Source organism: Macaca thibetana, chromosome 16, assembly GCF_024542745.1.
Source record: "Macaca thibetana thibetana isolate TM-01 chromosome 16, ASM2454274v1, whole genome shotgun sequence".
NCBI classification, from domain to species: Eukaryota; Metazoa; Chordata; class Mammalia; order Primates; family Cercopithecidae; genus Macaca; species Macaca thibetana.
Genome location: NC_065593.1, coordinates 52512447 through 52540202, shown reverse-complemented (window position 1 = coordinate 52540202; position 27756 = coordinate 52512447). Strand labels below are relative to the sequence as shown.

The window sequence follows — 27756 nt, the reverse complement described above, 5'->3', positions numbered from 1 at the left end:
AAGAAATATAAGCAGAAAATTTTGTCTTTATGGAGCTTAGAGTTAAGATTTGAGATGGGCACCCACAGTGATAGTGCAGAAAAATATATCACTGAAAATGAATTTGTAGCAACTATTATCACGTAATCTTTTAAATGCTGATGATAGTATAGAGTATTGAAGGGATCAATATAATTCTGTTTTGATGTCTGAAAGCTCACTGAAGGTAAGGATCGTATTCTCTGCTGTATTCTTAGTTCCTGGCACAGCAGACATTTAATAAATATTGAATGAACTTGAAGCCTTATGTTGACTCAGTAATAACAGCCCAGAGTTGAACTTATTCATGAAGAATATCTTTATTTTTAAATAAATTATTGAGTATCATTTATTTTCTTTTTTTTCCTCCCTTCCCTACTAGTCTGGAGTTGATCAAGGAACCTGTCTCCACAAAGTGTGACCACATATTTTGCAGGTAAGTTTGAATGTGTTATGTGGCTCCATTATTAGCTTTTGTTTTTGTCCTTCATAACCCAGGGAACACCGAACTTTATAGAAGCTTTAGTTTCTTCAATTAAGTGAGAATGAAAAATCCAACCCTATTTCATTCTTTCTCAGTATACAGTCATCAAAAGTTGGTTGTAATCATAGTTCCTGGTAAAGTTTTGACATAGATTATCTTTTTTTTTTTTTTTTTTGGAGACAAAGTCTCGCTCTGTCACCCAGGCTGAAATGCAGTGGCACGATCTTGGCTCACTGCAACCTCTAGCCCCCAAGTTCAAGCAGTTCTACCTCAGCCTCCCGAGTAGCTGGGACTACAGGTGCCTGCCACCACGCTTGGCTAATTTTTGTACTTTTAGTAGAGACGGGGTTTCACCATATTGGCCAGGCTGGTCTCGAACTCCTGACCTTATGATCCACCCTCCTCGGCCTCCCAAAGCTCTGGGATTACAGGCGTGAACCACGACACCCGACTGACATATATTATCTATTAGGATGTAATATCATTTTGAACAGTGTTTTGTATTTTTTGTGTCCACCAGTGAAAGCAAACTGTAAGCAGTTGTGAAATAAGCAAATTGTGTTTGAGCCTTCTCAGTTTCTCCTTTCTGTTCATTCTGCATATCTTTATGCATTCCCCCTTTTAAGGGTCAGTGTTTGCCTGCTTCATAATCCTTGCGAAGACAGTAAAGGACCTGAGACTAGTATCTATTTAGGCCGAAATTCATTTATAGTGGTGATTCAAGTTATATTTACGTATTTGATTATCTTGCCCTTTGAAATGAAAATGTTTGTTTCTTAATAAAAGAATTTCAGAAAAAGTAGAGTAGGTAATTTAGTAGAATAAGTGGGCTTTCTCCTTTTCTTTATGTTAAGCTATGGCTCACAGCTTACCTTAAATGTCAACTAATTTATTTTTAAGTATTTATGTACCTGGTACATTACCTGGTAGCAGGTACAAACTATGTACTTGGTAAAAAGTTTATTGGCACAAAAAGGTATATGATGCAAAGTATATTTCCCTCTTACCCTACAATCCCTGCCTCCCTGTTCCCTGCCCAGACAACCACAATGATCAATTTCTTATGTATCCTTTGAGGAATTTTTGAATTCCAGAGTTCTTAACTTGGGGTTTATGAATAGTCCTTATGAATTTCCTAGAATTATATTTAAATTGTGTTAAAAACTATGGCCATGTACGTTTTTCTGGGAAGGTAGTCCATAATTTTCATCAGATTATTAGGATGTTTCCATAAGCTAAAAAAGGGAACAGCTGCTTCTCTAAGGATAATGAGGGCTGGCTGAAGCTGAAGGAAACCTGTTCCCTTTGGAGAGAGACCCTGTGAACACAAGTCTGCCAGCTGGCTGGTGCCTTCCTCTAATTCTGTCTTTTTCTTCCCATTCTTCTGTCCCAGTAAGAATTCAGAAGCTCATTTTCACTGTCTTTTCCCTGTGCCATGTCATGCCACTGGCCTAAATCTGTTCCCAGCAGTTTCCATCTGATTCCGCAGCCCCTGGTCCCTGGACATGTGCCAAGACAACACAGCTTTATCTCTCTACTTCAGGAATTTTTAGTATAGCCTGGCGCGGTGGCTCACGACTGTAATCCCAGCACTCTGGGAGGCCGAGGCAGGTGGATTATGACGTCAGGAGTTCAAGACCAGCCTGACCAACATGGTGAAACCCTGTCTCTACTGCAAATACAAAAATTAGCAGGGCATGGTGGTGCAGCCCTGTAATCCTAGCTACTTGGGAGGCCGAGGCAGGAGAATCGCTTGAACCTGGGACGCGGAGGTTGCAGTGAGCCGAGAGCCAAGATCGCACCAATGCACACTGCACTCCAGCCTGGGCAACAGAATGAGACTCCGTCTAAAAAAAAAAAGCAAATAATTTTTAGTTTAATAATTTTGTGGCCTCTACAGCAGTACTTCTCAAACTGCCTATGGTGTAGGACCAATTTCTTCACAGGTCAGTACTTCCGAAAAAGAAGGCCAGGCGTGGTGGCTCCAGCCTGTAATCCCAGCACTTTGGGGGGTTGAGGTGGACAGATCACTTGAAGTCAGGAGTTCGACACCAACCTGGCTAACATGAACATGGTGAAACCCCATCTCTACTAAAAATACAAAAATTAGCCGGGCATGGTGGTGCGCACCTGTAGTCCCAGCTACTTGGGAGGCTGAGGCAGGAGAATCACTTCAACCCGGCAGATGGAGGTTTCAGTGAGCTAAGATCATGCCACTGTACTCCAGCCTGGGGGAAAAATGAAGTTTAAAAGTCCCATTATTGGCCAGGTGCAATGGCTGAGGCCTGTAATCCCAGCACTTTTGGAGGCTGAGGCAGGTGGATCACCTGAGGTCAGGAGTTTGAGACCAGCCTGGTCAACTTGGTGAAACCTCGTCTTTACTAAAAATACAAAAGTAGCTGGGCGTGGTGGCGCATGCCTGTAATCGCAGCTACTCAGGAGGCTGAGGCAGGAGAATCTCTTGAACCCTGAGGGTGGATGTTGCAGTGAGCTGAGATCATGCCACTGCATTCCAGCCTGGGTGACAAGAGGGAAACTCCAAAAAAAAAAAAAAAAAAGTCCTAGTATTTACTATAGATAGCTAAAGATTAACCTTATAAGTGCTGGGGCTTTCAATTTCTCTGGATGAGACTCTTTCTGGAATGAACTGTATGTTTTCTTGTCACCTTGAGTAACAAATGCTGAACATACTATATTATTACAGTGACTTAAGAAAAGATTAAGGGTCCAGTGTGGTAGCTCCTGCCTATAACCCCAGCACTCTAGGAGGCCAAGGCAGGAGGATTACTCGAGGCCAGGAGTTCGAAGCTATAGTGAGCTATGATCACACCACTACACTCCAGCCTAGATGACAGAGTGAGACCCTGTCTTTTTTTTTCTTTTTTTTTTTTTGGAGACGGTGTTTCACTCTATTGCCCTGGCTGGAGTGCAGTGGCGCCATGTCAGCTCACTGCATCCGCTGCCTTATGGGTTCAAGCAATTCTCCTGCCTCAGCCTCTCAAGTAGCTGGGATTACAGGCATCTGCCACCACACCTGGCTAATTTTTGTATTTTTAGTCAAGATGGGGTTTCACCATGTTGGCCAGGCTGCTCTTACTCCTGACCTCAGCCACCTTGGCCTTCCAAAGTGTTGGGATTACAGGTGTGAGCCACTGTGCCAGGCTGACCCTGTCTCTTAAAAAAAAAAAAGAGAGTGATTAAATTATGAACATTAGTTGCTTTGAGAACTTGTGGAAGAAGGAAATTATAGGCTTATAGAAATGTACAAAGAAACGAAAATAGAGGCCGGGCGCAGTGACTCACACTTGTAATCCCAGCACTTTGGGAGGTCGAGGTGGGCGGATCACGAGGTCAGGTAATCAAGACCATCCTGGCCAAAATGGTGAAACCCTGTCTCTAGTAAAACACAAAAAAAACTAGCCTGGCATAGTGCACGCACCTGTAGTCCCAGCTATTTGGTAGGCTGAGGAAGGGGAATCACTTGAACCTGGGAGGCAGAGGTTGCCCTGAGCCGAGATCATGACACCGCACTCCACCCTGACGACAGAGTGAGACTCCATCTCAAGAAAAAGAAAAAGAAAATAGATTACATCCATGAAAAAGAAACTAACTTTGCATATGTGTATAGGAGTTGTGTTAGAAAAGGAAGAAGCCCTCAAAAATGGGGAAGATGTTTGCAAGAAAGAGAAGGTCCAAGAGGAGACAGAAGGGATTGGAAATAGAAAATGGATGTAAGAAAGAGTTAATTATTACTCATAAACAGTAATGAAGGAAAAGGAAAGTAATTCTACAGGAAGATGCTGAGGTGCTTTGAGCCCAGTGACGTAGGAGGTAAAGACAACTGTTGAGATTGAGAGGGTTAGAGTTGGCAACTGGAGAAGAGTGAGAAGCTTGAAACCCCTAATAATGAAGATTGTGATAATCAGTAAAGAACCAGTCATATAGATATATATGTGTGTATACATATATATTATAGAAATATGTTATATATACGTGTGTGATACATATATATGTTTGTTTGTTTGAGACAGTGTCTCCCTCTGACACCCAGGCTGGAGTTCAGTGGTGTGATCATAGTTCACTTTTACCTTGCACTCCTGGGCTCAAGCAATCCTCTCATCTTAGCCCCCCAAGTAGCTAGGACTACAGGTACATGGCATTTGCCCAGCTAATTTTTTAAGTTTCTTGCAGACATGGGCCAGCCATATTTTAAATTGTGTTTTGAATGTTATATTAAAAGTCCAAAGCCGGGCGTGGTAGCTCATGCCTGTAATCCCAGCACTTTGGGAGGCCAAGGCAGGCGGATCACGAGGTCAGGAGTTTGAGACCAGCCTGGCCAATATGGTAACCCCATCTCTGCTAACAATACAAAAATTAGCCAGGCGTGGTGGCGCACGCCTGTCGTCCCAGCTACCTGGGAGGCTGAGGCAGAGGAATCGCTTGAACCCGGGAGGCAGAGGCTTTAGTGAGTTGAGATCGTGCCACTGCATTCTAGCCTGGGCAACAGAGCAAGATTCAGTCTCAAAAAAAAAAAATGTCCAGTATAATGCCCATGTGCTAGATTGACTTTTTCATGATATTACTTCTGTAATATCAATATAATCTGAATAATACTTTGATCTATATGATGAGAAAGCTGGGAGCCTGGGAGCGATACCCCCATGCTTTGATTGTATTAATTGTATTTTCTACGGATAAACTCTAATTGCTAAAAATAAAACAACTTTTTTGACCCAAGCAAGCCTAAAGTTCTGAAATCTTTTTTTGTTTGTTTGTTTTTTGGGTTTTGTTTTGTTTTGTTTTGAGACAGTCTCGCTCTGTCGCCCAGGCTGGAGTGCAGTGGTGCAGTCTTGGCTCACTGCAAGATCTGCCTCCTGGGTTCTTTTCATTCTCCTGCCTCAGCCTCCCGAGTAGCTGGGACTATAGGTGCCCGCCACCACGCCCGGCTAATTTTTTTGTATTTTTGGTAGAGACAGAGTGTCACTGTGTTAGCCAGGATGGTCTCGATCTCCTGACCTTGTGATCCGCCCGCCTCGGCCTACTAAAGTGCTGGGATTACAAGCGTGAGCCACTGCGCCTGGCTGTTTTGTTTTGTTTTTGTTTTTTTGGAGATGGAGTCTCACTGTGTCGCCCTGACTAGAGTGCAGTGGCATGATCTCAGCTTACTGCCACCTCCACCTCCTGGGTTTAAGCGAGTCTCCTGCCTCAGCCTCCTGAGTAGCTGGGACTACAGGCATGTCCCACCATGCCCAGCTAATTTGTATTTTTAGTAGAGACAGGGTTTCACTATGTAGGCCAGGCTGGTCCCGAACTCCTGACCTCAGGTGATCTGCTTGCCTTGGCCTCCCAGAGTGCCTCCCAAGGTGGCTCACAGGCATGAGCCACCTTGCCCAGCCAGTTCTAAAATATTTTATGAAGCATACAAAAAAAGATAATAATATCAATCTAGAAAAAATTTCTTAAGGCATTCATGCATTAGTTTGAACTTTCCAAGCAAAAGATGCAATGTGTAATACTTTTTTTTTTTTCTTTTTCTTTTTCTTTTTTTGAGATAGGATCTTGTTCTGTTGCCCAGGCTGGAGTGCAGTGGCACAATCTCAGCTTACTGCAGCCTCCGCCTCCCTGGTTCAAGCGATGCTCCTGCCTCAGACTCCCAAGTAGCTGGGCTTACAGGCGTGAACCACCATGCATGGCTAATTTTTGTATTTTTAGTAGAGACAAGGTTTCACCATGTTGACCAGGCTGGTCTCAAACTCCTGACCACCTCAGCCTCCCAAAGTGCTGGGATTGCAGGATTAGCCACCACGCCCAGCCTTGTACTTTTAGTAGAGACTGTGTTTCAGCATGTTGACCAAGCTGGTCTTGAACTGACCTCAAGTGATCTGCCCACCTCCACCTCCAAAAATGCTGGGATTATAGGCATGAGCCACCACACTCAGCCTGTAATACTTTTTTGAAGATCTAGAATCACATTGTTCAAAGAGATAGAAAGTGAGCCATAAATGTAACTTAAATTTTTCAACAGCTACTTTTTTTTTTTTTTTTTGAGACAGGGTCTCACTCTGTTGTCCAAGCTGGAGTGCAGTGGTATGATCATGAGGCTTACTGTAGCCTTGACCTCCCAGGCTCAAGTGATCTTATCACCTCAGCCTCCCAAGTAGCTGGGACTATAAGTGCACACCACCATGTCAAGCTAAATGTTGTGTTTTCTGTACAGACGGGGTTTCGCCATGTTGCCCAGGCTGGTCTTGAACTTTGGGCTTAACCCATCTGCCCACCTCGGCATCCCAAAGTGCTAGGATTACAGGTGTGAGTCATGCCTAGCCAGTATTTTAGTTCGCTCAGTCTTTTCAAGTCATATAAAAGTTCATTTTCTTTTGAGTTTAGTTAACAACCTTTATACACGTGTTCTTTTTCTAGCACAAAGAAAGATTTGAATCCCTATCTTGGTTGATTTCTGCATACCTAGTTCCGCTGCATTATTTATATTATTGTGTAGACTACAGCACAAGACAGCTTAGCTTGTCACTCTACTGTACTATATTCTGCAGTACAATCATAAGGGAATTTCCTCTCTTCCCCTGCTCTGAATTGTTCAATTGTACTATTTGCTGGAGTAATGCTCGATGCCTCCGTGATCCATTATACTAGAGTATATGTAGTATTTGTAGATTCTGAAGGAGCGGGAGCCTCTATTCTGAGTTTTAAAGGTACTTATGTACAGTGGAGGTAGCTTTTTGACAGCCTCATCTTCCAAACTATAGAGTCATTGTTTTGTTGAGTGCAGTATGGTACTTGAAGCATCTATATCGGCAAAGAAGGACCCGAGTCTCCTTGACCTTACCTACTATATTCACTTTCTCTAGTAGGAAGATTGTGGGTGCCTCTCCCCAGACTTAGTTTCCCTGTCAAAAAAGAAAAAAGGAAGATTGTGGGCTTTGCTACAATCCAATTCTGGATCCAATATAACCTTCACTGCTTAATTACTGTGTGTTCTGGGACAAGCCTCTACTCTATAAAAATGAAGATAAGGCCAGGCGTGATGGCTCATGCCTGTAATCCCAGCACTTTGGGATGCCAAGGCGGGAGGATCACTTGAGGCTAGGAATTCGAGACCAGACTGGGCAATATAGCGAAACCACATCTGTACAAAAATAAAAATAAAATGTAGCCCGGCGCAATGGCTCACACCTGTAATCCCAGCACTTTAGGAGGCTAAAGCAGGCGGATCACTTGAGGTCAGGAGTTCAAGACTATAGAAAGACAGAAAGAAGGAGAGATGGGTTTTTTTATTTGTTTGTTTGTTTGTTTCTTTGTTTGTTTTTGAGATGGAGTTTAGCTCTTTTTGCCCAGGCTGGAGTGCAATGGTGCGATCTCAGCTTACCGCAATCTCTGCCTCCCGGGTTCAAGAGATTCTCTTGCCTCAACCTCCAGAGTAGCCAGGATTACAGGCACAAGGCACCATGCCCGGCTAATTTTTGTATTTTTAGTAGAGACGGGGTTTCTCCGTGTTGGTCAGGCTGGTCTCTCCCAAAGTGTTGGGATTACAGGGGTGAGCCACCATGCCTGGCCTTTTTTTTTTTTTTTTTTAAGACAGAGTCTTCCTCTGTTGCCCAGGGTGGAGTACAGTGGTACTCTCCCAGCTCACTGCAACCTCTGCCTTCCTGGATTTCAGTGATTCTCATGCCTCAGCCTCCCAAGTAGCTGGGATTCAGGCGTGTGCTCACCATGCCTGGCTAATTTTTTTGTATTTCTAGTAGAGATGGGGTTTCACCACGTTAGCCAGGCTGGTCTCAAACTCTTGGCCTCAAGTGATCTGCCTGCCTCGGCCTCCTGGGATTGCAGACATGAGCCACTGCACCCGGCCAAGAGAGGGTAATAAATGTTAAATTACCTGACTAGTAAAAAATATTCTCTAAGTGTCTTCTCTCACAATTCCCAATGCCTTTTTTTTTTTTTTTTTTTTTTTTTTTTGAGGCAGAGTCTCACTCTGTCACCCAGGCTGGGGTGCAGTGGTGCAATATTGGCTCACTGTAACCCCCACCTCCCAGGTTCAAATGATTCTCATGCCTCAGCCTCCCAAGTAGCTAGGACTACAGGTGTACCACCACCACAGCCAGCTAATTTTTGTATATTTAGTAGAGACAGGGTTTCACCACATTGGCCAGGCTGGTCTTGAACTCCTGGCCTCAAGTGATTCACCCACCTCCTAAAGTGCTGGGATTACAGGTGTGGACCACTGTGCACGGCCCTAGTCTCAACACTGTTTTTCGTAATTTTTTTTAGCCCCTTAATCTTTTCTTTCCTGGGTCTCTTCATTGTCAGTGTCAGCTATTTACTCCCTACCTAGTCACCCCCTTCACCAGTATATTATGTCCTTTATGTTTTATTTTTCAGGATCTTATTTTGCTTTTCTATTAATCCCCTCCATCTATAATAGTACTAGACATAGTAAATATTGGTTGTATGAGTGAATCGCTGCTTTTAATTATCATCACCATTACTCTCTCTACTTCTGGTCTATGATCCACTTTGAGTTAACTTTGGTTATTTGGTGTGAGATAGGAGTATAACTTCATTCTTTTGTGTGTGTGTGTGTGTGTGTGTGTGTGTGTGTGTGTCACAGAGATTTACTCTCATTGCCCAGGCTGGAGTGCAATGGCGCGATTTTGGCTCATTGCATCCTCCGCCTCCCAGGTTCAAGCGATTCTCCTGCCTCAGCCTCCCGAGTAGCTGGTATTACAGGTATGTGCCACCACGCCCAGCTAATTTTGTATTTTTAGTAGAGAGGGTGTTTCACTGTGTTGCCCAGGCTGATCTCGAACTCCTGACCTCAGGTGATCTGCCCGCCTCAGTCTTCCAAAGTGCTGGGATTACAGGCGTGAGCCACTGTGCCCGGCCAAGAGTATAACTTCATTCTTTTACATGTGGGTATATTCTTGTCCCAACACTATTTGTTAAAAAAACAAAAAGTATTATTTTCCCATTTAATCATCTATGGCCTGGGTACGGTGGCTCATGCCTGTAATCCCAGCACTCTGGGAGGCCAAGGCAGGTGGATCAATTTGAGGCCAGGAGTTCAAGACTAGCCTGGCCAACATGGTATAACTAAAAATATACAAAATTAGCTTGGCGTGGTGGTACATGTCTGTAATCCCAGCTACTCGGGAGGCTGAGGTACGAGAATTGCTTGAGCCTGCAGTGAGCCGAGATTGTGTCACTACCCTTCAGCCTGGGTGATAGAGCGAGACCCTGTCTCAAAAAAAAAACTAAGAATATAAAAATCTTCTGGTATTTATTATTGTTGAAAATTACTTGATCACAGATGTATGTATGAGTTTATTTCTATACTGTCAATTCTATTTTATTGACGTATGTGTCTATTCTTATGCTATTACCACACTGTCTTGATTACTGTAGCTTTGTGGTGAGGTGTTGAGATTTTAAACTAATTATAAGCATCTTACATGAACTACTTACCATTTATATTTGATTATGCAACATGAAATAATGAATATATCATTAAATATGTCATATTAAGTTTTATGTGATCATAACAGTAAGCCATATGCATGTAAGTTCAGTTTTCATAGATCATTGCTTATGTAGGTTAGGCTTTTGCTTATGCAGCATCTAAAAACAATTAGGAAACTATAGCTTGTAATTCACCTGCCATTACTTTTTAAATGGCTCTTTTTTTTTTTTTTTTTTTTTTTTTTAGACGGAGTCTCGCTCTGTCGCCCAGGCTGGAGTGCAGTGGCCAGATCTCAGCTCACTGCAAGCTCCGTCTCCCGGGTTCCCACCATTCTCCTGCCTCAGCCTCCCGAGTAGCTGGGACTACAGGCGCCGCCACCTCGCCCGGCTAATTTTTTGTGTTTTTAGTAGAGACGGGGTTTCGCCGTGTTAGCCAGGATGGTCTCGATCTCCTGACCTTGTGATCCGCCCGTCTCGGCCTCCCAAAGTGCTGGGATTACAGGCTTGAGCCACCGCGCCCGGCCTTAAATGGCTCTTAAGGGCACTTGTGAGATTATCTTTTCATGGCTATTTGCCTTTTGAGTAATCTCTCTACAAAAGGAAGTAACTTAAATTGTTCTTTCTTTCTTTATAATTTATAGATTTTGCATGCTGAAACTTCTCAACCAGAAGAAAGGGCCTTCACAGTGTCCTTTGTGTAAGAATGATATAACCAAAAGGTATATAATTTGGTAATGATGCTAGGTTGGGAGCAACAACAGTAGGAAAAAGTAGAAATTATTTAATAACATAGCTAATGTTCCTATAAAACCATTCATCAGTAGAGAAATTTATAAAAGAGTTTTTAGCAGACAATAAATTATTTCCAAAGTTATTTTCCTGAAAGTTTTATAGGACATCTGTCTTATACAGGTATTAGAAACTTACTGCCTTTCTCTAATGCTTCTAAATACCGTAAAAACTTACAGACTTACGTAAAGTAGGGCTGTATCACTGTGCCCCCATTGTCTGCTAATCTTGTTTTTATTTCTTCATTGTGCTTCCTTTTCTTTTTTCTTTGAGACGGAGTCTCGCTCTATTGCCCAGGCTAGAGTGCAGTGGCACGATCTCGGCTCACTGCAAGCTGTGCCTCCTGGGTTCACGCCATTCTGCCTCAGCCTCCCGAGTAGCTGGGACTACAGGCACCCGCCACCACGCCCGGCTAATTTTTTGTATTTTTAGTAGAGACGGGGTTTCACCATGTTAGCCAGGATGTTCTCGATCTGCTGACCTCTTGATCCGCCCGCCTCGCCCTCCCAGAGTGCTGGGATTACAGGCGTGAGCCACCACACCCAGCCTTTTTTTTTTTTTTTTTTTTTTTTTTTCAAGACAGGGTCTTGCTCTGTCACTGAGGCTGGAGTGTAGGGGCATGATCTTGGCTCACTGGAGCCTCCGCCTTGAGCCTCCTTCTGCCTTAGCCTCCCAAGTAGCTGGGACTACAGACGCATGCTACCATGTCTGGCCAATTTTTGTATTTTTTGTAGACATGAGGTATCGCCATGTTGCCCAGGCTGGTAACTTCAGAGCTCAGGTGATCTGCCCACCTTGGCCTCCCAAAGTGATGGGGTTACAGGTGTGTGTTTATTTCTATCTAATTATTTACATAAACACAATGTATTTTTATATTGTGTATCTCTTCTGCTACAATGTAAATTCTATGAGAGTAGTAACTTTGTCTGTCTCAACACTGTTTTTCGTAATTTGGTGCATAGTAGGCACTCAGATGCTTAAAGGAATGAATGATATTTTAATTCCACTTTCCTAAACCCAGATCTCCCTTTGGACATTGTTATCTATGTGTTTTCAAAGAAATGTAATCATAATTTGACAGAAATCCTTGAGAGGCCGAACTAACAGTGAGGGATTGGGCAGGGTTCAGATGTTAAGAACAGTAAGCTCAGCAGGATATGATTGTTTATGCCTATAACCCTAGCACTCCAGGAGGCTGAGGTGGGATGATTGCTTGAGGCCAAGAGTTTGAGATCAGCCTGGGCAACATAGTGAGACCTCATCACTACCAACAAAAATAAGTAAATATACATGGTGGCATATGCCCATAGTCCTAGCTACTTGGGAGGCTGTAGTGGGAGGATAGCTTGAGTACAGAAGTTTGAGACTGCAGTGAGCTATGACTGTGGCATTGCATGTTAGCCTGGGCAATACAGCAAGACCCTGTCTCTAAATTTAAAAAAAAAAAAGTACTCTAGTTTTCTATGCAATGGATTATATCTCCTGTGGATTTAGAGCAGTATTGTATCACAATTTTAGGCATTTGGTAGGCTTAAACGAATGACAAAAAGTTACTAAATCACTGTCACACAGTTTATACAGATGTCAGTGATGTATTGATTATAGAGGTTTTCTACTGTTGCTGCATCTTATTTTTATTTGTTTACATGTCTTTTCTTATTTTAGTGTCTTTAAAAGGTTGATAATCACTGCTGAGTGTGTTTCTCAAACAATTTAATTTCAGAAGCCTACAAGAAAGTACAAGATTTAGTCAACTTGTTGAAGAGCTATTGAAAATCATTCATGCTTTTCAGCTTGACACAGGTTTGCAGTGTAAGTGTTGAATATCCCACGAGTGACACTCAAGTGCTGTCCATAAAAACTCAGGAAGTTTGCACAATTACTTTCTGTGACGTGATAAGACCTTTTAGTCTAGGTTAATTTTAGTTCTGTATCTGTAATCTGTTTTAAAAAAATTACTCCCACTGGTCTCACACCTTTTTTTTTTTTTTTTTTTTTTTTTTTGAGACGGAGTCTCGCTCTACCGCCCAGGCTGGAGTGCAGTGGCCGGATCTCAGCTCACTGCAAGCTCCGCCTCCCGGGTTTACGCCATTCTCCTGCCTCAGCCTCCCGAGCAGTTGGGACTACAGGCGCCTGCCACCGCGCCTGGCTAGTTTTTTGTATTTTTTTAGTAGAGACGGGGTTTCACCGTGTTAGCCAGGATGGTCTCGATCTCCTGACCTCGTGATCCGCCCGTCTCGGCCTCCCAAAGTGCTGGGACTACAGGCTTGAGCCACCGCGCCCGGCCTCACACCTTATTTTATCAATTGTAAGGTGCACATTTTTCACATCTTAACGTCTCTGAAATTGGGAGTATTTTACTATTGATGGTGTGTCATTTGTTTAATTTGAGTGCTTGCTTTCTTAGTGTTACAGAAAATAATAGTGCAGCTTACATTGTTGGTATCTTAACTTTAGTGAAATACAGTATTGATAGGCAGATTTCTTAGTGTTAAGGTGGAAGACAAGGACTCTAAGTAAGTTTGATGGTCTTGTATTTGTTTTTGTTTCCTAGGAGTAAAATTTCCAGTTGATTTTTTAAAATTTGATTTTTCAAAAAATCACAGGTAACCTTAATGCATTGTCTTAACACAACAAAGAGCATACATAGGATTTCTCTTGGTTTCTTTGATTATAATTCATACATTTTTCTCTAACTGCAAACATAATGTTTTCCCTTGTAATTTACAGTTGCAAACAGTTATAATTTTGCAAAAAAGGAAAATCACTCTCCTGAACATCTAAAAGATGAAGTTTCTATCATCCAAAGTATGGGCTACAGAAACCGTGCCAAAAGACTTCTACAGAGTGAACCCGAAAATCCTTCCTTGGTAAAACCATTTGTTTTCTTCTTCTTCTTTTTTTTTTTTTTTTTTTTTTTTTTTTTTTTGAGACGGAGTCTTGCTCTGTGGCCCAGGTTGGAAGCAGTCCTCCTGCCTCAGCCCCTCTAGTAGCTGGGATTACAGGCATGCGCCACCATGCCCAGCTAATTTTTGTATTTTTAGTAGAGACGGGGTTTCATCATGTTGGCCAGGCTGGTCTCAAACTCCTGACCTCAGGTGATCCACCCACCTCGGCCACCCAGAGTGCTGGGATTACAGGTGTGAGCCACTGTGCCTGGCCGGTAAACCCATTTTCATTTATTCTGGCACCATCTCTTTATTGAGCATTGTGAGTATGTTAGTATATGTGCTAGATGCTCATAGATTTATATAAAAAGTTAATGAAGAAGGAAAGATGGTATATTCAGTGGTTAGACAAGTGTTCGAATCAGTTAGAGTTCAGAGAAGGTCAGGGTACCTGGTATGATCAAGAGAGAGACCTTACAGCCAGGTGAGGTGGATGTACCTATAATCCTAGCTACTTGGGAGGCTGAAATGGGAGGATCACTTGAGCCCAGGTTTGAGATCATCCCAGGCAACATAGCAAAATCCCCATCAGATACACCAAAAAGACAGATTTTTTTTTTTTTTTTATTTTTTTGAGACAGAGTCTCACTCTGTCACCCAGGTGCCCAGGCTGGAGTGCAGTGACACGATGTCAGTTCACTGCAACCTCTGCCTCCCAGGTTTAAGCAATTCTCCTGCCTCAGCCTCCTGAGTAGCTGGGACTACAGGGGCATGCCACCAGACCTGGCTAATTTTTGTAATTTTAGTAGAAACGGGGTTTCACCATATTGGTCAGGCTGGTCTTGAATTCCTGACCTCAGGTGATCCACCCACCTTGGCCTCTCAAAGTGCTGGGATTACAGGCATGAGCCACCACGCCCAGCCAAAAAAGAGAGCTATTATAGGCCCTTCCTTGCTTTGGAGCTTTATCTGCTCTGTGATGCTTATCTAAAATAGCTGTAAGTTCACTGATATTTTTAAGCATTTGGAAATTACTTCAGCTGGGTGTCATGGCTCATGATTGTAATCCCAACACTTTGGGAGGCTGAGGTAGGAAGTCCTTTGAGCCCAGTGTAGGCAACACAGTGAGACACTGTCTCTACAATTTAAAAAAAAAAAGCCGGGTGCCATGGCTCACGCCTGTAATCCCAGCACTGGGAGGCTTGAGGATTGCCTGAGCTCAGGAGTTCAAGATCAGTTTGGGCAATATAGCAAGTCCTTGTCTATTTTAAAAGTGTATTTAAATTATCCGGGCATGGTGGTGTGTGCCTGTAGTCGCAGCTACTTGGGAAGCTGAGATAGGAGGATCACTTGAGTTCAGGAGATGTAGACTACTGTGAGCTATGATCACTCCACCACGCAGCGACAAAGCAAGACCTAGTTGCAAAAAAAAAAAAACCTGGCCGGGCACAGTGGCTCACAGTGCTGTAATCCCAGCACTTTGGGAGGCCAAGGCCGGCGGATCACGAGGTCAGGAGATCAAGACCATCCGGGCTAACACGGTGAAACCCGTCTGTACTAAAAAAATACAAAAAAATTAGCCGGGCGTGCTGGCGGGGGCCTGTAGTCCCAGCTGCTCTGGAGGCTAAGGCAAGAGAATGGTGTGAACCTGGGAGGCGGAGCTTGCAGTGAGCCAAGATTGCGTCACTGCACTCCAGCCTGGGTGACAGATCGAGACTCCATCTCAAAAAAAAAGAGAGAGAAAATTACTTCAACTTAAAAGGTGTAACTGTTAAAGACAATGTAGTGATTTGCTCTGTTGTTACTTATATGTGCATGAATGATGGAGATCTTAAAAGTATTCATGGCTGGGCGCGGTGGCTCACGCCTGTAATCCCAGCACTTTGGGAGGCCGAGGCGGGCGGATCACGAGGTCAGGGAATTGAGACCATCCTAGCTAACACAGTGAAACCCCATCTCTACTAAAAATACAAAAAATTGGCCGGGCACGGTGGCTCAAGCCTGTAATCCCAGCACTTTGGGAGGCCGAGACGGGCGGATCACGAGGTCAGGAGATCAAGACCATCCTGGCTAACACGGTGAAACCCCATCTCTACTAAAAAAAAAAATACCAAAAACTAGCCGGACAAGGTGGCGGGCACCTGTAGTCCCAGCTACTCGGGAGACTGAGGCAGGGGAATGGCATGAACCCGGGAGGCAGAGCTTGCAGTGAGCCAAGATCGCACCACTGCACTCCAGCCTGGGCAACAAAGCCAGACTCCGTATCAAAAAAAAAAAAAAAAAAAAGTATTCATTCTGGGGCTGGGCGTAGTAGCTTGCACCTTTAATCCCAGCACTTTGGGAGGCTGAGGCGGGCAGATCATTTGAGGTCGGGAGTTTGAGACCAGCCTAGCCAACACGGTGAAACCCCGTCTCTACTAAAAATACAAAAATTAGCTGGGTGTGGTGGCACGTGCCTGTAATCCCAGCTACTCGGGAGGCTGAGGCACAAGAATTGCTTGAACCTAGGACCCGGAGGTTGCAGCGAGCCGAGATCACGCTACTGCAATCCAGCCTGGGCGACAGTGAGACTCTGTCTCAAAAAAGAAAAAAAATATAAGTGTTCTGGCTGGGCAGGGTGGCTCATGCCTGTAATCCCAGCACTTTGGGAGGCCGAGGCCGGCGGATCACGAGGTCAGGAGATCGAGACCATCCCATCCCAGCTCACACAGTGAAATCCCGTCTCTACTAAAAATACAAAAAACTAGCCGGGCGTGATGGCGGGCGCCTGTAGTCCCAGCTACTCGGGAGGCTGAGGCAGGAGAATGGCGTAAACCCGGGAGGCGGAGCTTGCAGTGAGCCGAGATCACGCCACTGCACTCCAGCCTGGGCGACAGAGCCAGACTCCGTCTCAAAAAAAAAAAAAAAAAAAAAAAAAAAAAAAACCAGCCTGGGCAATGTGGCGAAACCCCATCTTGACAAAAAATACAAAAATTAGCCAGGCATGGTGGCGTGCGTGTGTAGTCCCAGCTCCTTGGGAGGCTGAGGTGGGAGGATCTCTTGAACCCAGGAGACAGAGGTTGCAGTGAACCGAGATCACACCACCACGCTCCAGCCTAGGCAACAGAGCAAGACTCTGTCTAAAAAAATACAAATAAAATAAAAGTAGTTCTTATAGTACCAGCCTTCATTTTTCAAAAGCTACAGAAAGGCTAAAAAGGAAGAAAAAAAGAGTAATGTTGGGCTTTTAGTTCCTATACTGAATGTTCTTAGGAGTGCTGGGGTTTTATTGTCATGATTTATCCTTTTTAAAAATGTTATTGGCTGGGCACGGTTGGCTCATGGCTGTAATCCCAGCGCTTTGGGAGGCCGAGGCGGGCAGATCATTTGAGGTCAGGAGTTTGAGACCAGCCTGGCTGACACTGCAAAGCCCCGTCTCTACTAAAAATACAAAAATTAACTAGGCGTGGTGGCGTGCGCCTGTAGTCCCAGCTACTTGGGAGGCTGAGGCAGGAGAATCAATTAAACCCGGGAGGCGGAGGTTGCAGTGTGCCAAGATCGTGCCACTGCACTCCAGCCTGGCAACAGAGCAAGACTCTCTCAAAACAACAACAAAAATATATATATGTATGCAAAAATTAGCTAGGCATAGTGGCACGTGCTTGTAGTCCCAGCTACTCAGGAGGCTAAGGCAGGAGAATCTCTTGAACTCAGGAGGCGGAGGTTGCAGTGAGCTGAGTTTGCACCACTGCACTCCAGCCTGGGTGACAGAGCAGGACTCTGTCCCCCCCCCCACAGAGGAATGTTATCAGGTGTGATTGGAATGTATATCAAGTATCAGCTTCAAAATATGCTATATTAATACTTCAAAAAATCACACAAATAATCAGTTTTGAAAAATTTAAGACAACAGAAAGAAAAAATATTCAAATCACATGTATCCCAGATATTTTTTTTATTACTACTACTACTATTTGTAGAGACTGGGTCTCACTCTGTTGCTTACTCTGGTCTTGAACTCCTGGCCTTAAGCAGTCCTGCTGCCCCAGCCTCCCAAAGTGCTGTGATTATGGGCATGAGCTACCACTCCCAACCACTGAGATTTTAGTGTGTAAATTTCCAGGCATTTTTTTCCAGGCATCATACATGTTAGCTGACTGCTGATGGTCAATTTATTTTGTCCATGGTGTCAAGTTTCTCTTCAGGAGGAAAAGCACAGAACCAGCCAACAATTGCTTGACCATTCTTTACCATACTGTTTAGCAGGAAACCAGTCTCAGTGTCCCACTCTCTAACCTTGGAATTGTGAGAACTCTGAGGACAAAGCAGCAGATACAACCTCAAAAGAAGTCTGTCTACATTGAACTGGGTAAGGATCTCAGATTTCTTAAGTATTTAATAATAATTGCTGGATTGCTTGTTATCATTTTGCAAAAAATCTTGGTCATAATTTGCATTTGTGGTAGGCAGCTTTGGGAAGTGAATTTTATGAGCCCTATGGTGAGTTATAAATAATGTAAAAGATGCAGTTCCCACCTTGAAGCATCTTACTTTAAAAAGGGAGCAAAAGAGGCTGGGCACGGTGGCTCACGCCTGTAATCCCACCACTTTGGGAGGCCGAGGCGGGCGGATCACCTGAGGTTGGGAATTCGAGACCAGACTGGCCAACATGGAGAAATCCTGTCTCTACCAAAAAATACAAAATTAGCCAGATGTGGTGGCACATGCCGCCTGTAATCTCAGCTACTCGGGAGGGTGAGGCAGGAGAATCACTTGAACCCGGGAGGCGGAGGTTGAGGTAAGCTGAGATTGCACCATTGCCCTCCAGCCTGGGCAAGAAGAGCAAAACTCCATCTGAAAAAAGAAAAGGGAGCAAAAGAAAGAATATCTGGTTTTTTTTTTTTTTGAGACGGAGTCTTGCTCTGTGCCCCAGGCTGGAGTGCAGTGGCGCGATCTCGGCTCACTGCAAGCTCCGCCTCCCGGGTTCACGCCATTCTCCTGCCTCAGCCTCCCGAGTAGCTGGGACTACAGGCGCCCGCCACCTCGCCCGGCTAATTTTCTTGTATTTTTAGTAGAGACGGGGTTTCACCGTGTTAGCCAGGATGGTCTCGATCTCCTGACCTCGTGATCCGCCCGTCTCGGCCTCCCAAAGTGCTGGGATTACAGGCTTGAGCCACTGCGCCCGGCCGAATATCTGGTTTTAAATATGTGTAAATATGTTTTGGAAAGATGGAGAGTAGCAGTAAGAAAAAACATGATGGATTGCTACAGTATTTAGTTCCAAGATAAATTGTACTGGATGAGGAAGCCTTTTAAGAAGAGCTGAATTGTCGGGCACAGTGGCTTATGCCTGTAATCCCAGCACTTTGGGAGGCCGAGGCAGGTGGATCACCTGAGGTCGGGAGTTCAAGACCAGCCTGACCAACGTGGAGAAACCCCGTCTCTACTTAAAAAAAAAAAAAAAAAAAAAAAAAATTAGCCGGGGTGGTGGCACATTACTGTAATCCCAGCTACTCGGGAGGCTGAAGCAGGAGAATCACTTAAACTCAGGAGGCGGATGTTGCGGTGAGCCAAGATCGCGCCATTGGACTCTGGCCTGGGCGACAAGATTGAAACTCGGTCTCAAAAAAAAAAAAAAAAAAAAAAAGAGCTGTATCTTGGCTGGGCAGGATGGCTCATGCCTGTAATCCTAACACTTTGGAAGGCCGAGACAGAAGGACTGGAGTCCAGGAGTTTAAGACCAGCCTGGCCAACATAGGGAAACCCTGTCTCTATTTTTAAAATAATAATACATTTTGGCCAGGTGCAGTGGCTCATGCCTGTAATCCCAACACTTTGGGAGGCTGAGGCAGGTAGACCACCTGAGGTCAGAGTTCAAGACCAGCCTGGATAACATGGTAAAACCCTTCTTTACTAAAAATACAAAAAAAAAAAAAATTAGCTGGGTGTGGTGGTGCACACGTGTAATCCCAGCTACTCAGGAGGCTGAGGCAGGAGAATTGAACCAGGATGGCGGAGGTTGCAATGAGCCGACACCATGTCTCTGCACTCCAGCCTGGGCAATAGAGTGAGACTCCATCTCAAAAAAAAAAAAAAATTTTTTTTTAATAATAAATTTTTTTAAGCTTATAAAAAGAAAGAAAAAGAAGAGTTGAGGCCAGCATAGTATCTAAGACTTGTAATCTCAGCAGTGGCAGAGGATTGCTTGAAGCCAGGAGTTTGAGACCAGCCTGGGCAACATAGCAAGACCTCATCGCTAAAAAAAAAATTTTTTTTTTAATTAGCTGGGTGTGGTGGTGTGTATCTGTAGTCCCAGCTACTCAGGAGGCATAGGTGAGCAGGTAGATTGAATCCAGGGGTTTGAGGCTATAGTGAGCTATGATCATGCCACTGTACTCCAACCTGGGTGACAGAGCAAGACCCCATCTTGAAAAAAAAAAAAAAAAAAAAAGAAGAGCTGCTGAGCTCAGAATTCAAACTGGGCTCTCTAATTGGGTTATTTTTTTAGAATATATTTATAATTAAAAAGGGTAGCTGTCTTTTGAGCTCCCAGGCACCACCATCTATTTATCATAACACTTACTGTTTTCCCCCCTTACGATCATAAATTCCTAGACAACAGGCATTGTAAAAATAGTTATAGTAGTTAATATTTAGGAGCACTTAACTATATTCCAGGCACTATTGTGTTTTTCTTGTATAACTCATTTAGATGCATGTCAGACCTCTGAGATTGTTCCTATTATACTTATTTTACAGATGAGGAAATTAAGGCACAGAGAGGTTATGAAATTTTTCCAAGGTAGTAAACCTAGTAAGTGGCTGAGCCATGATTCAAACCTAGGAAGTTAGATGTCAGAGCCTGTGCTTTTTGTTTTTGTTTTTGTTTTCAGTAGGAACAGGGTCTCACCTTGCTGGCCAGGCTGGTCTCAAACTCCTAAGCTCAAATAATCCACCCATCTCGGCCTCCTAAAGTGCTGGGATTACAGGTGAGAGCCACTGTGCCTGGCCAAGCCCGTGTTTTTAACCACTTCTCTGTATTACACACTGGCTTAACTAGCATTGTACCTGCCACATACTAGATGCTCAATAAATATTTCTAGTTGAATATCTGGTTTTCAACAAGTACATTTTTTGTTTAACCCTTTTAATTAAGAAATCTTTTATTGATTTTTTTTTGGGGGGAAATTTTTTAGGATCTGATTCTTCTGAAGATACGGTTAATAAGGCAACTTATTGCAGGTGAGTCAAAGAGAACCTTTGCCTATGAAGCTGGTATTTTCCTATTTAGTTAATATTAAGGATTGATGTTTCTCTCTTTTTAAAATATTTTAACTTTTATTTTAGGTTCAGAGATGTATGTGCAGTTTGTTATATAGGTAAACACACGATTTGGGATTTGGCATACAGTTTTTTTTCATCATCCAGTTATTATTGAGCATACCCCACAGTTTTTTGTTTCCTTCCTTTCTGAATTTCTCCCTCCTCCCACCTTCCTCCCTCAAGTAGGCTGGTGTTTCTCTAGACTAGAATCATGGTATTGGAAGAAACCTTAGAGATCATCTAGTTTAGTCCTCTCATTTTATAGTGGAGGAAATACCCTTTTTGTTTGTTAGATTTAGTTATTAATACTGTCCAAAGGAATTTAGGATAACAGAACTCTGCACATGCTTGCTTCTAGCAGATTGTTGTTCTTTAAGTTCCTCATATACAGTAATATTGACACAGCGGTAATTGTGACTGATGAAAATGCTCAAGGACTTCATTTTCAACTCTTTCTTTCCTCTGTTCCTTATTTCCACATATCTCTCAAGCTTTGTCTGTATGTTATATAATAATCTACAAGCAGCCCCAACTATGTTACCTACCTTCCTTAGGAATTATTGCTTGACCCTAAGTTTTTTTTTTTCTTTTTTCTTTTTTTTTTTTTGGAGACGGGGTCTTGCCCTGTTTCCAGGCTGGAGTGCAGTGGCGCCATCTCGGCTTACTGCAATCTCCAACTCCCTGGTTCAAGTGATTCTCCTGTCTCAGCCTTCCAAGTAGCTAGGATTACAGGCACACGCCACCACACCCAGCTAATTTTTGTATTTTTAGTAGAGACAGGGTTTCACCATGTTGGCCAGCCTGTTCTCAAACTCATGAGCTCAAGTGATCCACCCACCTCAACCTCCCAAAGTGCTGGGATTACAGGCATGAGCTACCATGCCCGGCTGACCCTGTCTAAGATCTAGTCTGAACTATAATGGCAATATTGTCAGTTTTTGTTTGTAAATGACTTCCCTAATCTCACGATTGGAAGGAAATGACTTTTACACTGAAAAGCAGCACAGAAAGTAGTGTAGCAAAGTGGTGTTCTGTTGGGTTATCTGCAATCCTACTGTTCCCTTTGTTTAGATATCCTTGCTCCTGCCTTCTCATTAAGATACACTTTTAAGTGTTTTTAAAAGCTGTCTTTTGGCTGTCACTTAAATGTTGGCTTTCATTTGCAAGTCCATAAAGTAATGTTCCTGGTCTGATTTTTTTTTTTTTTTTTTTTTTTTTTTTTTTTTTTGACGGAGTCTCGCTCTGTCACCCGGGCTGGAGTGCAGTGGCCGGATCTCAGCTCACTGCAAGCTCCGCCTCCCGGGTTCACGCCATTCTCCTGCCTCAGCCTCCCGAGTAGCTGGGACTACAGGCGCCCGCCACCTCGCCCGGCTAGCTTTTTGTATTTTTTAGTAGAGACGGTGTTTCACCATGTTAGCCAGGATGGTCTCGATCTCCTGACCTTGTGATCCGCCCGTCTCAGCCTCCCAAAGTGCTGGGATTACAGGCTTGAGCCACCGCGCCCGGCTCCTGGTCTGATTTTTGTGGCTGTGCGTCCTCGGTCTTTGACCATTCCATTTCTCTCTTTTTTTTTTTTTGAGACAGAGTCTTACTCTGCCGCCCCAGGCTGGAGTGCAGTGGTGTGATCTTGGCTCACTGCAACCTCCGCCTCCCAGGGTCAAGCGATTCTCCTGTCTCAGCCTCACAAGTAGCTGGGACTACAGGTGTACACCACCACCCAGCTAATTGACCATTCCATTTCTTTAATTTTTTTTTTTTTTTGAGACAGAGTCTTGCTCTGTTGCCCAGGCTGGAGTACAGTGGTGTGATCTCACGTTTCCGCAACCTCTGCCTCCCGGGTTCAAGCCATACTCCTGCCTCAGCCTCTCAAGTAGCTGGGACTACAGGTGCACACCACCACACCCGGCTAATTTTTGTATTAGACAGGGGTTCACCTTGTTGGCCAGGCTGGCTTGAACTCATGATCTCAAGTGATCCACCCGCCTCGGCCTTCCAAAGTGCTGGAATTACAGGCGTGAGCCACCGTGCCCAGCAACCATTCCATTTCAACTAGAAGTTTCTAAAGGAGAGAGCAGCTTTCGCTAACTCAATAAGATTGGTCAACTTTCTGTAACTGAAAAAGCTAAAATATTTGATCTTGGTCATTTGACAGTTCTGCATAAGTATAACTAGTGTTTCTCATTAGGACTCTGTCTTTTCCCTATAGTGTGGGAGATCAAGAATTGTTACAAATCACCCCTCAAGGAACCAGGGATGAAACCAGTTTGGATTCTGCAAAAAAGGGTAATGGCAAAGTTTCCCAATTTAACAGAGTGGGTAGATACAGTACTGTAATTAGATTATTCTGAAGACCATTTGGGACCTTTACAATCCACAAAATCTCTTGGCAGAGTTAGAGTATCATTCTTTGTCAAATGTCATGGTATGATCTGATAGATTTAAATGGTACTAGACTAATGTAGCAATAATAATAAGACTTTCTGTAACTGATTGTTGCCCTTTTGTTTTTTGTTTTTTGTTATTTGTTTTTTGTTTTTGAGATGGGGTCTCACTCTGTTGCCCAGGTTGGAGTGCAATGAAGCAATCTTGGCTCACTGCAACCTCCACCACACGGGCTCAAGCTATCCTCCCACCTCAGCCTCCTGAGTAGCTGGGACTACAGGCACACGTCACCACACCCGGCTAATTTTTTGTGGTTTTATAGAGACAGAGTTTCGCCATGTTTCCAAGGCTGTTCTCAAACTCCTGGACTCAAGCAGTCTGCCCACTTCAGCCTCCCAAAGTGCTGCAGTTACAGGCTTGAGCCACTGTGCCTGGCCTGCCCTTTACTTTTAATTGATGTATTTGTGTTTCATCTTTTGCCTACTGGTTTTTAAATATAGGGAATGGTAAGTCTGTAGATAGAACAGAGTATTAAGTAGACTTAACGGCCAGTGATCTTTAGAGTACATCAGAACTGGTTTTCTGATGGCCAGTCTGCTTTTAATTCACTCTTAGACATTAGAGAAATAGGAGGTGTGGTTTCTGCATAGGGAAAATTCTGAAATTAAAAATTTAATGGATCCTAAGTGGAAATAATCTAAGTAAATAGGAATTAAATGAAAGAGTATGAGCTACATCTTCAGTATACTTGGTAGTTTATGAGGTTAGTTTCTCTAAATATAGCCAATTGGTTGATTTCCACCTCCAAGGTGTATGAAGTATGTATTTTTTTAATGACAATTCAGTTTTTGAGTACCTTGTTATTTTTGTGTATTTTCAGCTGCTTGTGAATTTTCTGAGAAGGATATAACAAATACTGAACATCATCAGTCCAGTAATAATGATGTGAACACCACTGAGAAACATGCAACTGAGAGGCATCCAGAAAAGTATCAGGGTAGTTCTGTTTCAAACTTGCATGTGGAGCCATGTGGCACAAATACTCATGCCAGCTCATTACAGCATGAGAACAGTTTATTACTCACTAAAGACAGAATGAATGTAGAAAAGGCTGAATTCTGTAATAAAAGCAAACAGCCTGGCTTGGCAAGGAGCCAACATAACAGATGGACTGGAAGTAAGGAAACATGTAATGATAGGCAGACTCCCAGCACAGAGAAAAAGGTAGATCTGAATGCTCATGCCCTGTATGAGAGAAAAGAATGGAATAAGCAAAAACTGCCATGCTCTGAGAATCCTAGAGACACTGAAGATGTTCCTTGGATAACACTAAATAGCAGCATTCAGAAAGTTAATGAGTGGTTTTCCAGAAGTGATGAACTGTTAAGTTCTGATGACTCACATGATGGGGGGTCTGAATCAAATGCCAAAGTAGCTGATGTATTGGATGTTCTAAATGAGGTAGATGAATATTCTGGTTCTTCAGAGAAAATAGACTTACTGGCCAGTGATCCTCATGAGCCTTTAATATGTAAAAGTGAAAGAGTTCACTCCAGTTCAGTAGAGAGTAATATTAAAGACAAAATATTTGGGAAAACCTATCGGAGGAAGGCAAACCTTCCCAATTTAAGCCATGTAACTGAAAATCTAATTATAGGAGCACTTGTTACTGAGTCACAGATAATGCAAGAGCGTCCCCCCACAAATAAATTAAAGCGTAAAAGGAGAACTACATCAGGTCTTCATCCTGAGGATTTTATAAAGAAAGCAGATTTGGCAGTTCAAAAGACTCCTGAAATAATAAATCAGGGAACTAACCAAATGGAGCAGAATGGTCAAGTGATGAATATTACTAATAGTGCTCATGAGAATAAAACAAAAGGTGATTCTATTCAGAATGAGAAAAATCCTAACCCAATAGAATCACTGGAAGAAGAATCTGCTTTCAAAACTAAAGCTGAACCTATAAGCAGCAGTATAAACAATATGGAACTAGAATTAAATATCCACAATTCAAAAGCACCTAAAAAAAATAGGCTGAGGAGGAAGTCTTCTACCAGGCATATTCATGCGCTTGAACTAGCAGTCAGTAGAAATCTAAGCCCACCTAATTGTACTGAACTACAAATTGATAGTTGTTCTAGCAGTGAAGAGATAAAGAAAAAAAATTACAACCAAATGCCAGTCAGGCACAGCAGAAACCTACAACTCATGGAAGATAAAGAATCTGCAACTGGAGCCAAGAAGAGTAACAAGCCAAATGAACAGACAACTAAAAGACATGCCAGTGATACTTTCCCAGAACTGAAGTTAACAAAGGTACCTGGTTCTTTTACTAACTGTTCAAATACTAGTGAACTTAAAGAATTTGTCAATCCTAGCCTTTCAAGAGAAGAAAAAGAAGAGAAACTAGAAACAGTTAAAGTGTCTAATAATGCCAAAGACCCCAAAGATCTCATGTTAAGTGGAGAAAGGGTTTTACAAACTGAAAGATCTGTAGAGAGTAGCAGTATTTCTTTGGTACCTGGTACCGATTATGGCACTCAGGAAAGTATCTCATTACTGGAAGTTAGCACTCTAGGGAAGGCAAAAACAGAACGAAATAAATGTATGAGTCAGTGTGCAGCATTTGAAAACCCCAAGGAACTAATTCATGGTTGTTCTGAAGATACTAGAAATGACACAGAAGGCTTTAAGTATCCATTGGGAAGTGAAGTTAACCACAGTCAGGAAACAAGCATAGAAATAGAAGAAAGTGAACTTGATACTCAGTATTTGCAGAATACATTCAAGGTTTCAAAGCGCCAGTCCTTTGCTCTGTTTTCAAATCCAGGAAATCCAGAAGAGGAATGTGCAACATTCTCTGCCCACTCTAGGTCCTTAAAGAAACAAAGTCCAAAAGTTACTTCTGAATGTGAACAAAAGGAAGAAAATCAAGGAAAGAAAGAGTCTAATATCAAGCCTGTACAGACAGTTAATATCACTGCAGGCTTTTCTGTGGTTTGTCAGAAAGATAAGCCAGTTGATAATGCCAAATGTAGTATCAAAGGAGGCTCTAGGTTTTGTCTATCATCTCAGTTCAGAGGCAACGAAACTGGACTCATTACTCCAAATAAACATGGACTTTTACAAAACCCATACCATATACCACCACTTTTTCCTGTCAAGTCATTTGTTAAAACTAAATGTAACAAAAACCTGCTAGAGGAAAACTCTGAGGAACATTCAGTGTCACCTGAAAGAGCAGTGGGAAACGAGAACATCATTCCAAGTACAGTGAGCACAATTAGCCATAATAACATTAGAGAAAATGCTTTTAAAGAAGCCAGCTCGAGCAATATTAATGAAGTAGGTTCCAGTACTAATGAAGTGGGCTCCAGTATTAATGAAGTAGGTTCCAGTGATGAAAACATTCAAGCAGAACTAGGTAGAAACAGAGGGCCAAAATTGAATGCTGTGCTTAGATTAGGGCTTTTGCAACCTGAGGTCTGTAAACAAAGTCTTCCTATAAGTAATTGTAAGCATCCTGAAATAAAAAAGCAAGAACATGAAGAATTAGTTCAGACTGTTAATACAGACTTCTCTCCATGTCTGATTTCAGATAACCTAGAACAGCCTATGGGAAGTAGTCATGCGTCTGAGGTTTGTTCTGAGACTCCTGATGATCTGTTAGATGATGGTGAAATAAAGGAAGATACTAGTTTTGCTGAAAATGACATTAAGGAGAGTTCTGCTGTTTTTAGCAAAAGCATCCAGAGAGGAGAGCTCAGCAGGAGCCCTAGCCCTTTCACCCATACACATTTAGCTCAGGGTTACCGAAAAGAGGCCAAGAAATTAGAGTCCTCAGAAGAGAACTTATCTAGTGAGGATGAAGAGCTTCCCTGCTTCCAACACTTGTTATTTGGTAAAGTAAGCAATATACCTTCTCAGACTACTAGGCATAGCACTGTTGCTACCGAGTGTCTGTCTAAGAACACAGAGGAGAATTTATTATCATTGAAGAATAGCTTAACTGACTGTAGTAACCAGGTAATATTGGCAAAGGCATCCCAGGAACATCACCTTAGTGAGGAAACAAAATGTTCTGGTAGCTTGTTTTCTTCACAGTGCAGTGAACTGGAAGACTTGACTGCAAATACAAACACCCAGGATCCTTTCTTGATTGGTTCTTCCAAACGAATGAGGCATCAGTCTGAAAGCCAGGGAGTTGGTCTGAGTGACAAGGAATTGGTTTCAGATGATGAAGAAAGGGGAACGGGCTTGGAAGAAGATAATCAAGAAGAGCAAAGTGTGGATTCAAACTTAGGTATTGGAACCAGATTTTGTGTTTGCCCCAGTCTATTTATAGAAATGAGCTAAATGTTTATGCCTTTTGGGGAGCACATTTTACAAATTTCCAAGAATAGTTAAAGGAACTGC

General features: G+C 43.0%; 1 protein-coding gene across 11 annotated transcripts in view; it reads left to right on the top strand.

The window, feature by feature from the left end:
• BRCA1 (BRCA1 DNA repair associated) overlaps positions 1–27756 on the top strand; it is an 85615-nt gene that overhangs the window by 10664 nt on the left and 47195 nt on the right. For 6 of the 11 annotated variants that reach the window (XM_050762523.1, XM_050762520.1, XM_050762522.1 and 3 more), the window contains 8 exons: positions 401–454; positions 10618–10695; positions 12489–12577; positions 13496–13635; positions 17896–18001; positions 20829–20874; positions 23162–23238; positions 24218–27643. In XM_050762523.1, the coding sequence (XP_050618480.1) occupies positions 401–454; positions 10618–10695; positions 12489–12577; positions 13496–13635; positions 17896–18001; positions 20829–20874; positions 23162–23238; positions 24218–27643 (4016 nt within the window). Of the gene's footprint in view, positions 1–400; positions 455–6728; positions 6810–10617; positions 10696–12488; positions 12578–13495; positions 13636–17895; positions 18002–20828; positions 20875–23161; positions 23239–24217; positions 27644–27756 lie in introns of those variants that run through there. The other 5 variants (XM_050762526.1, XM_050762525.1, XM_050762530.1 and 2 more) reach the window with 4 other exon arrangements.